The 15,680-nt window shown below is 36.9% G+C and overlaps 1 protein-coding gene and 1 long non-coding RNA gene across 8 annotated transcripts in view; one reads left to right on the top strand and one right to left on the bottom strand.

Moving 5' to 3' along the window:
• The window catches only part of Gria3 (glutamate ionotropic receptor AMPA type subunit 3), a 284,667-nt gene that overhangs the window by 136,679 nt on the left and 132,308 nt on the right, over nt 1-15,680 (top strand). For all 7 annotated transcript variants that reach the window (XR_013048254.1, XR_013048255.1, XM_006981558.4 and 4 more), the window contains one exon: nt 2,984-3,171. Coding sequence is in view for 5 of the 7 variants with exons in the window: in XM_006981558.4 (XP_006981620.1) it covers nt 2,984-3,171 (188 nt within the window). In the remaining 2 variants the exon portion in view is untranslated. The remainder of the gene's footprint in view (nt 1-2,983; nt 3,172-15,680) is intronic.
• LOC121825874 (uncharacterized) overlaps nt 1-15,680 on the bottom strand; it is a 55,574-nt gene that overhangs the window by 36,853 nt on the left and 3,041 nt on the right. The window lies entirely within an intron of this gene.

The raw sequence follows: 15,680 nt of genomic DNA, 5'->3' as shown, positions 1-15,680 counted from the left end.
AGAAACATCCAGAAAGGTCTACAGGTAGCAGGGTATGCTTGGTAAAGGGACAAATTTACAGTTACACTAAATAGGTAGCAAAGTACTATGGGAGTAGATGATACCATTTTCCATATATGAAAGAACATGAAAACAAAATAAGTAGGGAGCAGTACAAGGAGATGAATTAAAGAAAAGATAAAGTAGGTTAGAAAGGAATGAATGTTACAAATGTTAATACATGCACAGTAAATTGTTAGAGTAAAGCTTTATCAGAACTAACAGGTCTCTGCTGAATCCAAACTTGATACAAATTATTATAATTTGGCTATTGAAATATATTACCAATCCAGGCTGGGGCTATATCTCAATGGTAAGGTGCTAGTTTAGCATTCATATGGCCCTGGACTTTGCTCCAAGAAGCTCTATGCTGATAAAATAACCTACATCAACATAAACAATAATCCCATTGCCATCCACACTCAATCTTCAGATATCTCAAATATCAAGATCAATAAAATATTGACAAGTCAACATCCTGTCATGAGTGTAGAAGGTCCATAAAGACCTACTCCTCCCTAAGAGCTTCTAGGCAGATAATAGTATCTAGTGTAGAGAGATAGTTAATTATTAGTGAAGGTAGGAGAGACATTTTCTTTAGTAGTGTAGCCACTAGCATGCTCTTAGAAATAACCCCTTACCCATGTCCCTGTAAGCAACCCTAATGAAACTCAATGATCATATTTTTAAAGACATAAAAATAGAAGGGAGGATAGTTCAGAAGAAGGAGGTAGTGGGAATGGAAGGGGGACAAAATGGGATAATAGGAGACAAATATGATAAAAATGCTTTGTATTCATGCAAAAGGTTTTCATCGTGAAATCCATTATTATTATTTAAAATTAATGAATGCTTAGAAACATTGAGAATTATCCATAAAAAAAAGAGTAGAACTGAAAGGAAAATGGTTATCACCACATAAAGGGAATTGTTCAAGGATTGGGATACCTTTAGCCCAAGGAAGAGAAGGTTAAAGTAAGACACATTAACAGCTTTCAAAAATGTAGAAGAGATTACTCTTGCTCTCTGTCATCTCAAACTGTGGACAAGGTCCATTTAGCAGAGATGACAAGAATTTGGTTTTTTTCACTAAACCTGTGAACACTTGAGCTTTGCTAACGAGCCTTTTATAAAAGTTTACTTTAAATATATCAGACTACCTATGTAATTTCCGAATTGTTATTATTCAGCCAACATTTTCTTCATAAATAGTCCAGAAACAAAATTCAGCACCGCCTTACTGAATTTTCATAAATTCTTAATTAGTGGCATTCAAAATAATGAGGCCTTATTATACTCTGCTTAAGAAAGATTTTCACATGTGTTAATCTCTTTCTTCCTATGTTTATTTCTTAATCCCATGCCTTGGCCCACTCTGTGCCCTCAACTCCCACTGAAGCAGAGTACATCTAAAACCCACATGAAAATGTAAATCTAAGAAATAAATATGCGTGGTTGGTTTTATAAGAGTAAGAATTAACATTTAAAGCAATGGTAATTTGCTCTGATCTGTAATTTTGAGCTCCTGTGCTGAAATTGCTCATTTGGAAATTACCAAGTGCTTGGGTCTCGTTTGTGATCTTCTTCCTGCACACACCCAGCACACAAAGGAGTTATAATGACCGGCTGAGTCACTGCCGCCATCTCCCTGAAGCATGTTCTCCAAATGTCAATAACATTTTCTATGGTACAGTGAGGACGACTCTGAACCACAGCCTGCATACACCACAGGGTAGGCCCAAGACAGCAGAGAACTTGGAGTGTATACAAAAGACATCTCCATCTCTGTTCATCCTCTGTTTCTGTAGTGGTTGAACTGTTATATCATAGATAATTTGGGATTTGCAAATCATCTCTATCACTCATTCCTGTTGGAAGTAGGGAGATTGTTTTGATAATATCCCAATAAAGCTGTCTATTGGTGAGATTATATTCATTTATTATTTATAAATTCATATATACTCAATTATATTACAAATTCATACAAGAGGCACAACTGGAGATATAAAATTGGAGATGTAAGCATATGTAAAAAAATGCTTGTGCCATTGTGCTTTGTACTTTAGATACACTGCTCTTGGGGGTTTGTTTGCTTGCTTGCTTATTTGTCTGTTTGGTTTGGGGATTTTTGAGACTGGATCTCATTGTGTACCTCAATCTGGCCTTGGACTTTTGGCAATCCTCCTGCTTCAGCCTCCCAAATTCTGAGACAAACCCAAGCATTTGATCTTTCCTTTCTTTGAACAGAGCTCCATAGTGTTAGTTGCTAATGGTTGTTGAATATAAATTAGCTAAGGTGACAAGAACTCCTGGTAAATTTTATTCAGGAAAATGAAAGAACTCTCAAAACTTAATTTTATTGAATAGTTTATAGACTCCCTAAGTAATCAAAGAGTAATACTCTGTATTGGAGGCTTTCTTTCACAAAAATCAAAGTGACATTACCTGGGTGACATAACTGATCTTGTTAAATAGTCACATCTACGTATGATTCAACCTGTTTTAAAAAGGCTTTATCGCTAGTCAATTTATCCCTCATTCTTTGTTATGGGCTTCATTTAACCTCAAATTCGGAAGAATTCTTAATTGAAAGACGAAAGAAATAAGCTGCAACTGCAGCAGAGAAGATTGCAGCCAGACATAAGAAGTTCTTGGCGTTTGTCCCATAGATATTTTGATAATGCATATCAAGCCTTGATAAACACCTGTCCCCATGGTGCTCACAAATGATAGAATCTTTTCTCCTTTACAACAAAACACCAAAATGGAGGTGCCAACTATCTGGAGAGTTGGAGTTGAAGGTGTGAGTTCACCTGCTCTCTCCAGTGAATCAAGTTTGAAAAGACCCAATGGACTGTGAAAAGAAACTCAGTAGACTCTTTAACACCTACAGAAATATTTTGAAAAGGGAAAAAATTAGTAAAGCTGTTTTTCCTTCCTTCAGGGTTTTCCATCCTTCAAGCAATTATGGAAGCAGCGGTGCAAAACAACTGGCAAGTGACGGCAAGGTCAGTGGGGAACATAAAGGACATCCAGGAATTCAGACGCATCATTGAAGAAATGGACAGGAGGCAGGAAAAACGATACTTGATTGACTGTGAAGTCGAAAGGATTAACACAATTTTGGAACAGGTATGTCTGAGATTTAGTCCACTCCCAGCCTGCATGTTAAAGCATTATCCTGAGGCAGTTCCCATATCTGCTAATAAATTAAGTAGCCAACAGACTAAGCATGCCAACAGTTTTCAGTTTTCATAGTCTCTCTAATCCTTTTTTCCTCCCTAGTGGCTGCAGGAAAAAAAGAAAAGAAAATTCTAAGCCGATAAAAAATTGCATCATGTGATTAATTGGAATCTCTCTGCAATTTAATGCTACATATCAGATAAATCCACCCCTCCACTCCTCTGTTTAATAGATAGCTGGTTATTTCAAAGTAATCCCCCTTCCTTTCTTATATCTTCTTCCCAACAGGGAAAAGACAATAGATTAGGCAGGCTGACAGATAGGAGTTTTGTTTCTCATTACTGGAATATGTATTTCCCCAAACCTTTCTAGGGAGCATCAGCTATTGATGATGAATGTGGGTACATAGTTACCAGGTTCTGACTGTCTATATTATTCTAAGTTATCCCTCTGGGTTAGTGGAAGAGAAAGATAATAGTTTAAAGTCTTTTAAATTTCATAAACTTTTTTATAAAAAATCTTGGAAATAAATAAAAGTATTATATTCCAAAATTAACCAGACCCAAAGTCTATATAGGTCAATGAACTTCTATTTAGTTAGAACTGGCATTTGGAAGAGAAACTGTGAAGAGTCACATTAAAATTTACACTTTCAGTATCAAACATATTTTATGCATTTATCACCACCAAAACTAAAAAAATTGAATGTCAGAATTAGAATTAGAAAAACAATTAGCTTTATATACTCTTTCATATCACATGTCCATTACCTGCATCCAGTCCTTTCTCATCCCCTTAAATTTATCCTTTCTTGTTCTCTTTTTTTTGCACATTATACTAAACCTTTCATACTGTGTATTAAAAAATATGATGACCCTGTCTCGAAAAACCAAAAAAAAAATTGATGATTTAATAAGGAAATGTTCTTGGTTTTAAAAGTGTGAACATTTTTTCTTTAAAAAAGAGCAAGCTAAATACACATGACACATGGACAAGCTTAAGCCAGACAAAATCCCAGCACTCAGAGCGGGGAAGTGGACAGGAAGCCCCACCCCTAACCAAGAAGCTTGATACTTGTTGGGAGAAGAAATCAGTTTTCTCTAATGGAGTGTCACTGGCTATATCAACCACACTCCAGGGCAGGCCCCAAGTCCACGAGTAGTTGCTCAGTACAAATTGGATTCCATGTGGTTTTCTGGTTTTTTTTTTCTTTTATTTTTGTTTTAAGAGAAAGAAAGAACATGAATTGGGGTGGATAGGGAGGGAGCAAAGGATCTTGAGGAGCTGAGGAAGGGGAGAGAACACCATTGGAATATATTGTATATAATTCCCAAAGAATAAAACATTTTAAAAGTATAAACAATTTTTTTTGAAAAATTGAATAAGATAAAGGGGAAAATACGAAGGGCCAGGATGTTTTCATTATTAAATATGAATATAGACATTTTAGACTGAAATTACTAGAAGCATTTGTACTAAGATATGTTTGGAATAGAGGGCCAAACTGAAGTGGGATGAAAGTTTACTATTTTCCTCAAAAGCCTCCCTTTGCCAGTTAATAACAAAGTGTCTGCTTTACCGAGAACAAAAAAGTGTCTGCTTTACTGTGAGGGAAACCTTCAATTCTAATTCAACCCCAGTGTGCCTGGGAGCCAAAAGAGATTCAGAGATCAAAATTATGGTGAGCAGCCATGGCCTGTGAGAGCTGATTTATAGGAAATGAAATATTAGCCGTTTGTCGGATTCATTCCTATTAAGAAGAGAAGACAAAAAAAGAGAAGAGGGGGGAAAACTGCTGGTGCCACAGGCTAGAATTACAAAGCTGCTCCCTTGTTAAGCTCTGCACAGTTTCTTAATGGCTAGTAGCTCACAGAAAATCTGGAGCACAAGCCTGGTTAGTTCCTCAACTAACATTCTTCTGAGCAACACAAATATGATCCATGCTCTCCCTCACTGAAAAAAAAAAAGAAAAAGAAAAAGAAAAACTTCCTTTGATTTTCTCCAATCTTAAAAATGAGGAATCAGGTCAGTGATGCTGCTGCATGTACTACATGCCCTGCAAAATGTTTAGACCAAAATAGCCTTTTAGTGGGTGACCTACTTAATGGGCCCAAACAGAAGAACATCTCTCTTGTCACACTTTTTTGTTTTCCTTCTTTTCCATTGGGGACTTTGGCTTCTTGAATATCCAACACTCTCTGAAAGATATGGACTGTGGGGTTTTTCAGTTCTGTGTAATGGAAAGAGTGATGGGTAAAGCTCTGAGTTCTATATACCTCTGAAACCTTGGGCACTTAACTATCTATACCCCAGTTTACCCATTTACATGATGGAAAAAACAAAATTTGCTCTACCACATAAGATTAACACAAACCCCCTAGAAGGCATAAATTTTTGGAGAGAAAAATCAGTATACAGGTGGAAAATCAAATTGCTGAAATCCAAAAATTCTGTTGTTCATGTCTCACTTTTCTGTCTTCCTTTCTTCTTAATGTACTTTCAAAATGTCCCTCAGGATACCCTCTATGCCATCTCATTCATTTATCTTCTTTAAAAACAACAAAACAAAAGTGTCAACACATATTTGCTTTCTTCACCATTGAGTAGCTCGTATGTTCTACAAAGTAGGGGCTAGAATGTGCCACAAAGTGCATGGTACACAGTAAGGGAGGGATGGTAGGATGGACACTTGATGAAGCACATTTTATTCAGTTTCACTGAGCTTTGGCTACAGTTTCATCCAAAGCAGTCGTCCTCAACCTTCCCAAAGCTGTGAACTTTTAACACGGTTCATATCATGGTCACCCGCAACCACAAAATTATTTCGTTGCTACTTGATAACTGTAATTTTGCTACTGTCATGAATTATGATATGCAGGATATCTGATATGTGACCCCTAAAGGAGTTGTAACTCACAGGTTGAGAACCACTGACCCAAAAAGAAAAAAATACTTGTGGCCGTATAAGGTGATTGTTAGACTATACATTTTTTAATCTTTAAAATACCAACTCCATTTATTTTGCTTCCAATGATAATAAAATTGTTGCTATTTATTTTCTTTTGCTGAAATTTATTTATTTATAAAATAATTTTATATTAACCAAATTTCTTAAACAACTTCAACGTGGCATTTCTTTAAAGAAAATGCTGTTTAAAATAAATTGAACCCTTTCATTGGAATTTAGTCATTCTTCTGACAAACATCATGGCATAATACACAGATTTTATTACAATGATAACATTCATAAGGCAATGACTATCAAGTCCTATAAGACAGCCTCATATTTTAATTGTTTTCAATATCATTTAGGGTTTTTTTCCTGGAAAAACTTCTACAGTCTTCTACAAAATTGTGTTTCATTTGACTATCTGAGTTAAAAGAATCTCTGATGCCTTTACAACACAATTGTCAATTGATCAAATTTAAGCATAAAGTTCATACTATACTCCATATACCCTTAGGTAATAATAGAAGTATGATAGTGTAGTACAACTATTCAACTATCAGCAGATTTTCAATAAAGTTTTATATAATATAATGTCCACACCGCATTACATACATTACTATTTTCCTGTAAATATTCAAATAGTTATAAGAACAATAGAAATTCTTCTAACATTTCTTCCAAAGTTCTTTTTTAAACTCTTCCAGGTCTTCATATACAAGTAGAGAAGAAGAATCTGTTAGATGCTGATCTTTTATTAGTATCTCTGTGTAATATTTAAGCTACAAGGAAGATATGATACATTTACAATTGTGAGAATTACCATAGAAATTGACAGAGCTAAAGACAAATGAGACCATGATAAGTAAGTTCTTAGAGCTCAGAGAATATCAGAAAACTGTAGCTCCAAACTCCAAGAATTAGAGCACTATTTAGTTTTATTTCTCCAATTTCAATAGTTCTTTTTTTAATCTTGTTATAATATAATACATCTCTCCCTTCCCTTTCTACCCTCCAAGCTCTCCCACATACCCTTCCAACTCTCCTTCAAATTCATAGCCTCTTTTTTCATTAATTGCTATTGCATGCATGTATGCGTATGTATAGACATATGAGTGTGTGTGTATTCCTGGAGGGTGCACACATATGTGAGTGTGCATGTGTGTAGAGGCTCAGAGTTGATTGATATCTTGTATTATTCTCCATCAATCTCCACTTCATTTTTGAGGTAGGTTCCCTCACTGAACCTAAAACTCACTCTCGAGGGATTATGTCACCTTACCCCAGGAATATAGTCTGAATAGATTCAGTCACTTATTAGCTTTTTGACAAGGGGCAAATTACCTGCCTCCCTGGATTTCTATTTTCTCAAAATAAAACATAAATAAAAACTATACCTAGACAAGTTAATATGTACAAATCATTTGGAAAGGTCCCTGATACATAGTGTTGGTACTCCACTTTGATGCCAAAACAAAGCACTTTCACACAAATGGTCTCATTTGAACTTCACAATAGGATGCCAGCAGGGAAGATGTCTTTATTTCAGATTTATAGATGATAGCTATAGGCTTGGAGAGTTCTAGATGACTTGTCAAAATTTGACTTCGACGTACATTCAGTTGAGGCAGGACCAACCGCGCGCCCCCCCATCATGGCTGAGCAAGGTATCCCACTATAGGTAATAGGCTCCAAAAGACCAGCTCATGCACCAGGGATATATCCTGATCCCACTGCCAGGGGCCCCTCAAACAAACCAAGCTACACAACTGTCTCCCATATGCAGAGAATTACCAGGCTTTGTTGACTCCCCATGGGAAGCCTTGCCCTTTTGGAGGAGGGGATGGGGGCTAGGCTTGGGAGAAGTGGGAGGAGGGATGAGAGGGGGATCTGTGGTTGGTATATAAAATGAATAAAAATATTCTTAAATTAAAAAAATGAAATGTAAAAAGAAAAAATGACTTGCAGTTCAGTATCAGTATGTGACAGAAGAAGTGTGAAACATGGGTCTTCTGACTCCCAGTCTAGTGTTCATGTGTTAAACTGCACCATCTTCCTTAATTTCTAAGTTACTCATTAAATAACTCATCAAACTCGAATGTGGCCCGCTCATCAGGTTCTATCTTAAAACGATGGCAAAGCAATTAGAGATGATCCAAAGAAGAGTGACAAGAAAATGACAACAGGACCTGCGAGGAAAGGCTCTATGGGTTGAGGTTGTTTGTCTTGGTGAAAGAGCTCCAAGAACAGTTTAATCACCATGCTCAAGTATACAGAGTTACCATAAAGAGGGCACTGACCAACTGTTCTGCATGCCTAAGGACAGTACTACAGCAAATGAGCTTAACTGGACTAGAGAGACAGTCAGCACTAAGAAGGACTCATTATAAAGGAAAGGCAAGTGGAAGAAAGGAAAATCTCCCCAGTTCAGACTGAATGAGGGCAAGACTGTGTTGCATTAGTGAAAAGTTAAGATTAACACACATTTTTTAGATTGTTGTTCTAAAGTGCACACAAATTTCAAGTTCATACTGTGTGCTAGCAAATAAAGATCTGTATAGAAGACTTAATGAATAGGGGGAAAAAAGCATCATTACTGGGTATCTGTGTTTCCAGAACTCATATCAGGTACAAAACTCCATATCGCTCCTTTTATAAAGTGGCATCACATTTGTATGTGACATATTCATAACCACCTGTATAGTTTAATTCATTTCTAGACTGTTGATAATAATGAGTAAAACACAAATGCTATGTATTTGTTATGTTATTCAGGGGATAATGACAAGCAAAAGATCTGTATGTATTTAGTAAAGATGTGGGTTTTTAAAGGTATTTTTGATCCCATGTTGGGTGAAGTCATAGATATAGAACCAGAATTTACAGAGGGTTGACTGCAATTCTTAACTTGTCTGTGTATCATATATCCAGAAAGTTATCCCCCTTAAAGACATTTAAATGTTCTCCATTTGTTTCTTTATCACACCTTTTCTTTTTCTAAACATTATTATTAGTATATCCTCTGCCTGAATGGACTAAATGAAACCCAAACCAATATGTTTCATTGTTCTACCCAGCAAAATGATAGAATGTGTGAATTTTTTTCCTGGTACATTCTCATGCCAAGGCATCTCTTCATGAGTCATATAAAAGAGCCTGTTAAGAAAACAATATGGAAGCACGCCAACCCATAGCCCTTATTCCCAACTCTCCTGGCAGAACATTAAGTTGACTTACTATCACATAAGACAATCTGAGTTAGTCTCTAAAAATAGTTTTGTGTGTGATACAGTTTGACTAAACATAAGCTTGGGAAGCAAAGACACATTGGTTCAAATCCTAGCTCTCTCGCCATTCTATTGTGTGACACTGAGGAAAATATCTGTTTGTTTAAGACTTAATTTCGCAACTTACACAACTGTCTCACTACCATCCTCCAATGGCTATAGAGGATCACATTAGGCAATGTATAAAAGCACAAAATACAGTGTTCAATCCTAGTAGTTACTCAATATCTGGTAACTGCAGCTATTTGCTCATGATGAGTTTCTTTGCTTAGGAAAATAAGCCACTTAAGGATTATTGCTCAAAAATGGTGTCCTTGTGGATTTTCCAGGCTATCAGTTCCATTTTGGGTCATATTACATTTGAATCTCACTGAATTCATTATGTTCAAACACCTCTGCTTTTATGTTCAGTGAAACTTTAGGTAATGCATATTGATCAATCAACTCAAGCACTATTTGAAGATCAACTAGATTTTCAAGCATGACTTAAAATAATCAAAGGAATTAAAAATCTTGTGTCACATATGATAATTGGGCATTCTTAATAATAAAAAGTATTAAGTGCTTATAGTATTCCAGATACCATTTATGCAATATGAATATATAGATATAGATATATATAGAGATATGTTTAAAGGTAAAATATATACATATGCACATATATACATATATGTGTATATATGTGTGTGTGTGTGTGTGTGTGTGTGTGTGTGTGTGTGTGTGTGTGTGTAAAAATATGTATAACCCTGTAAGGTATATTGAAATATTATGTACATTTTAAAAGATGAAGAAAAGGAGACCTAGAAGTCATACAACTAATAATTGGTGAGGCTAGAATTTGAACCCAGGGAATCTGGCTGCATACACAATTAATCATTGCACTAATTGGCCCTGCATCTGACTGAATTTTTCAGTTGGGGTTTATTCAACCAGAAGTTATAAGATAAGCATCCTGATGAGGCCTGAAGTGGCTTTGTTTACACAACAGGCATTTCACAGTTATTTTCTCCACTTGATGAGGAGTCATATCCCATTAACACAGAGAATTGAAAATAGACCCTCAAATCGACGCTTTCCCAAAGTGCTCATTTGTAACAAACAGGTTCATTTCCTTACAGTACCAAAATAATCCAGCTTTGGAATGAGACCCACAAAGTCATATATTGCGAGAAGGACTTGCCCAGAGTGATCTGTATATAAAACTAGCGTAGCTAAAGAACAGGCAACGAATTGTGACCTTCATCGTCTTCAATGTCTTCTGGCAATATGTGATCAGCAATGCCCCACCCCCACTTTAAAACCTAGAAAGCCAAGCATGAAATTGAAGTGTAAATATTTATTGGAGGAGTATTTCAGGTGGGTGCTTAGACTTGAGCAGCAGGACTGCAAGGGCCACAGATCTCCCTCCTGCCACCATCACCACTCGACCCTAAGGAGAAGGAACTACTTCCGTAAGTGTCAAGCTTTAGAGGACTCCTTGTACCACAAACTCTGAAACACACAAAAAACATCTTTTCTCCCCCTGCGATCTTAAGAGTGAAAGATTAGTGGCATGCTGAGCATCAGGGGACAAGGCAAAGAGAAGGCAGACACAAACACCAAACCGAAAGTGCCAAATCAGAACACACAGCCCCAGGAAGTTTCAGAGGCGGTCGGGCAGAATAGGAGAAAATTTCAATTTGTGCCATAAAGCAAGAGAAAATACACAGTGTTTCCAATTGGCTTTCCCAAACCAAAGTAGAGGACATTTAGGATGTAAGTTTCTCCAAATAAGTTCATTCTCTATCTCCAAGCTACTTTATATCACAAAGCTTTGGAAAGCATAAAGAATGTTTTGGCATGGCCAAGTCAGAAAAGAAGGTTTCAGGGGGACCTTAACTGCCTTCTTAGAGAATTTGAGAAACCACGCTTATCAGATGTAGGGTAGCTTTAGCCACCACAAGGTCTGAACACAGGTCTTCCTTTAGACCTTGCCCTGCACTATCCTGTCTACTCCAGCAGATTCCTGTATATAACAGGTCTTGAGAAGAACCTTATTCCATCAGCTTATGGCTTTATTTATAGAAACAAGCTATAGAACATTGACTGGCACACAGGCCAAGCCAAAGAGTACTTTGTTGTAGGAATTTTAGCATTTGTATATGTATGTGGCCCTTCACTTGGATTCTGGCTATGGGCCCAGATAATGTTAAGAACAAGTGTGCTTCTATTCATTCGTAGCTCTCATTGCCTAAAAACATTAATCCCATTTTCAGAATATACAGTTTGTTTTTGTAGTCAATTTTTTCTCTATTTCCCAGTTTTGTTCATCATAAATTGTAGCCCTGAAGTTGCCTATAATGGTATTCTTCAGTGAGGCTAAGTTTGGGAAGGTGTTTTTTTTTTTTTTTTTTTTTTTTGAGTAGTGGATTTTCTTCCCCACTAATTTGACTACTATGAAAAATAAACTAGGCATCTGGTAGAACTGGAAGAGAGCAATACTCTCATTACTTCTTTGGAAGATAATGCCCTTCCATATTCTCACTGGAGTGGGTGAAAGGGGATCCCAGATAAACTTCCTGATGCCCTCTTCTATTTTGCTTTAACCTCTAGGCATTCTCTTTTATGCTACTGAAAATTTGGAAAAGAAAATAGTGGTGGCTGCAGAGAATTATAACCTGTCAAAGTGCTGAGAATAAGTGACTATATAGGGATACAGAGGTGGCTCAGCAGGTAAAAGCACTGGCTGCTCTTGCAGAGGACCAGCCTTTAGTTCCCACATTGTGTGGCAGTCATGCCGGGTATACTGATAATTTCTCTTGACCTCCCCTGGTACCCACATGCACATGGTGCACATACAGGCAATCGGGTATGCACACAAACACATAAATAATTGAGAAGACTGTTGAATGCTCAGCCATGAATGGTGCATGTCTATTACACCATCACAGGTTCAGGGAACAGCACAGAAGACAAGGTCAATGGGAGAACAGAAAGAACGTAAGAGCTGGAGGAAGAAGTGGATCCTTGTGGTGTACTGGTTCTCTAGTACAAGAGGCTATCAAACAATCAAACTTATAGCAGCTGTGATTGGCTGCAGGAAACACACAAGCTTTTGTTCACTAACCTCTTGCTATGAGGGAGGATGAGAATTCATGAGGCCCCACCTCTCTCTGAGTTTCTACAGGCAGTTAATGGTTACTGGGGAAGTAAGAGATACTTTCTTCAGTGGTATAGTAAAGTGTCCATGCTCTTGAAAGAAACCCCTCTTTCACGCTTCTTTTAGTAACCTTAATGAAATTCATCGGCCACACAAAAAGGACATGTTATAGAGCAGGTTGAATCCCTACTGCCAGTGAATAGCTAAGTCATGTAATATGTTGAATGGTTAAAGTGTATAATATTAAGCAAGAACATGAAATCATCATGTCTTCAGGTTAAGAACTAGAGACCACTAGATATCATGATTGGTTAAGTAACAAAGGGGGTCCTTGAAAAGGATTAATGAGACATGCAAATTACAGAGAGAAACTTAAAATGGTTGGAAATGGGAAAAGAAATGACACGGCCCAAGGAGCACACACTAGGAGATGAAAGGATGCCAAAAATTCTTTTTCTACACACTGATCTATATTTGAAAGCTTGTCCATGGGAGACTGGGAAAGAGGGAAACAGAAGAATGCTGTCTCTCTGGCTGCTTCTAGATTCAACAGTAAAAGAAAATAACCTCCTTTTCTTTGTTTTCCTGTACCATTTCTTTCCCTGTTTCCATGCTTAACATTGTGGAAACACTTGAATAAATACTTTGAAGCAAAAATAAATGCACTTCCAAACTCTAGAACAGCATTGGCAAAGCAAAACATACTGCTCGATTACCTGAAAATATCCATTGTAAACATGACTTCTCTCAATTTCAACCTGAGGTCCTCTCTAACCTTAAGTGAGTAGGACTCTGTACTTGAACTGAAATCCTTCAGTATGTTAGGTGACTTGGACAATCACTGGCAGTAAAAAATAAACTTGCTCCCTAACATACAATGTTTATCCTGGGAGCTGGTAACAGACAGTAGTAGTCTACATTGAGGGACTTTAGCTTTGGCTTATTAAAACAAATGGCTTGATTATCTGGTCATACTTCCCATAAACTGGCTTGGTGAATATTTAGAAGCAAATCCCCTCTGGAAAAAGAAAAAGAAAAAACTCATTCAAGATCATTACTTTGGAACAGAAAGACTCTTGTTTGTTTCAGATGATAGAAATTGTTGGCCTCAAAAAGGAAATGCTCCTAGTAGACCAACAGTTTCCTCTTCTCATTTTTAAAAATCTGATAGCTCATTATTCACTTGATTATTTCCTAGGAGGCTTGGAGGGATATTTTAAAAATCAACAAAAATTCTAATTACTTTTCATTAACTAACTTCAGAGTTCCTTCTGAAAATTCTCAAGGACTAAAATTCTTTGAGATGAAGGAAGATATCCAGGAGTTTTATAAAGCAGAATATACAAGCTTGAGGCAAGAGACCTGGGTTTTAGCCCCAAACCATAAGACTTCAAAATATACCTCATTTCCTAATCCTAAAGCAAATGTGTTAAATGTTCCAATAGACTTCCAGGTCCAAGAAACTATGATTCCCAGTGCTTTGAAAAACAGGATAGAGAATTAATTAATGAAATATTGACGGAGGGGATAGGGATCATATATCTCAGTGGTAAAGTGTGTGTAATGCTCTGGGTTTAATGACAGGGAGGAAAGACAGTGGGAGAGAGAGAATGGGGGAAGGGAGAAAGGGAGAAAAAAAGAAAGTTTAAAAAACAGAAAGGGGGGGAAAGAAAAGGAGAGAGAGAACAGATCCCTTTTGTCTTACCTCATGCTAAACGTGGTAAGTGGAAAACAGTAAGTCTTCCTTCCTAAGGAAATTTACAGTCTAACAAGCTGATAAGGAAGCACAATAATTCTGGAAGGCAGAATATGACAACTATCACAAATGTGTGAGTCAACTTTCTTGCTTTCTCGGATTGCCAGCTAGTGACCGTCATTAAATGGTTTTTTGCTGACTGAGGTTCTGGAAAGGCTGAACATCAGGGAGCTTTTCTGAGACTTGGGAAAACAGATGATAAGGAGAATGAGATAACATACCCTTAAGGCCACAGCACCACTAGGAAGTTCATCATTTACCTCTGTCCTTAGAGCACAGAACAATGCATGTCCCTGTTAATAAGAGTTTATGTTTGTTCAAAACTAGTACCACATACGTATGAATATAAATATCACATCAGCCCTTCCAGAAAATGCCTAGGGAAAATTCCTATTAATTAAAGGCTTCTGGTAGTTGGATTCTGATTAACTGAGATTTGTTTGTTCATTACAAACCTATCCTAAGTCCCTGGCTATATCTACATCAACTACTCTCCTCCTGCTTGCATGCCCTTTGCATATAGAAACATCAAGGGGAAAACAGAAAAAAAATGTATATTGAATCAAGACATACTCACCCCTCCCATATAACATCAGAATTTTAGGACTAAGTCTGGTACTTTATTCCCAGATCTTAAACATAGGAACCAATACAAATACAACAATAAAATTGATGTAAATATCATTTTTGTTTTTAGTTGACCCTGTTACAAATCAAATGGGAATTCAAAATAGCTATATTTAAACCAAAAATAGAAGAAAGCCTTAACCAAGTATAGCCATGTTATCCCGCTATAGGAAGTGCATGTATTTTCTATTGACACAGGAAGAAAGCCCCCAACATGCCTGAGTTTGTGTGGCTTCCACTGTGAACACCTTAGTTCAGTCTTTGCAGGCACTGAGAGTTTGACAGTCAGTCCTGCGGGTTTCAATTACTGGCTTGGAAACACTAAGTATTTTTTAAATCACCATTGGGCTTTATTAGGAAATTTTCTCAGATTAAGAGCAACAAAAATGTAGTAATTAGAAAGTTTGTCATGCAGCTGCATGATTAGAGGAGCTCTTTACTAGATTCTAACAGATGTTACAACAAACCGTTTGAAGAATGCTATGAGAACCACAGTTCATAAGAGCAACACAAAAGCTAGCTATTGTTCAAACCCACGTTGCCATAGGACCCTTATATTTAAAATAATTTAGACCTCTAAGTTCCCCTACAGAGAGGCACCAAGCAAATGCAAAATAAGAACAGTAACAAAAAATAAAATAAAACATGGAGATTTGACTTCTTCACCATGCTAACAGTAAGAGGCAAATGCAAATGATAGAG

The sequence above is a fragment of the Peromyscus maniculatus genome, chromosome X (genome assembly GCF_049852395.1).
Source record: "Peromyscus maniculatus bairdii isolate BWxNUB_F1_BW_parent chromosome X, HU_Pman_BW_mat_3.1, whole genome shotgun sequence".
Taxonomy (NCBI): domain Eukaryota; kingdom Metazoa; phylum Chordata; class Mammalia; order Rodentia; family Cricetidae; genus Peromyscus; species Peromyscus maniculatus.
This window is presented reverse-complemented; position numbering and strand designations above follow the sequence as displayed.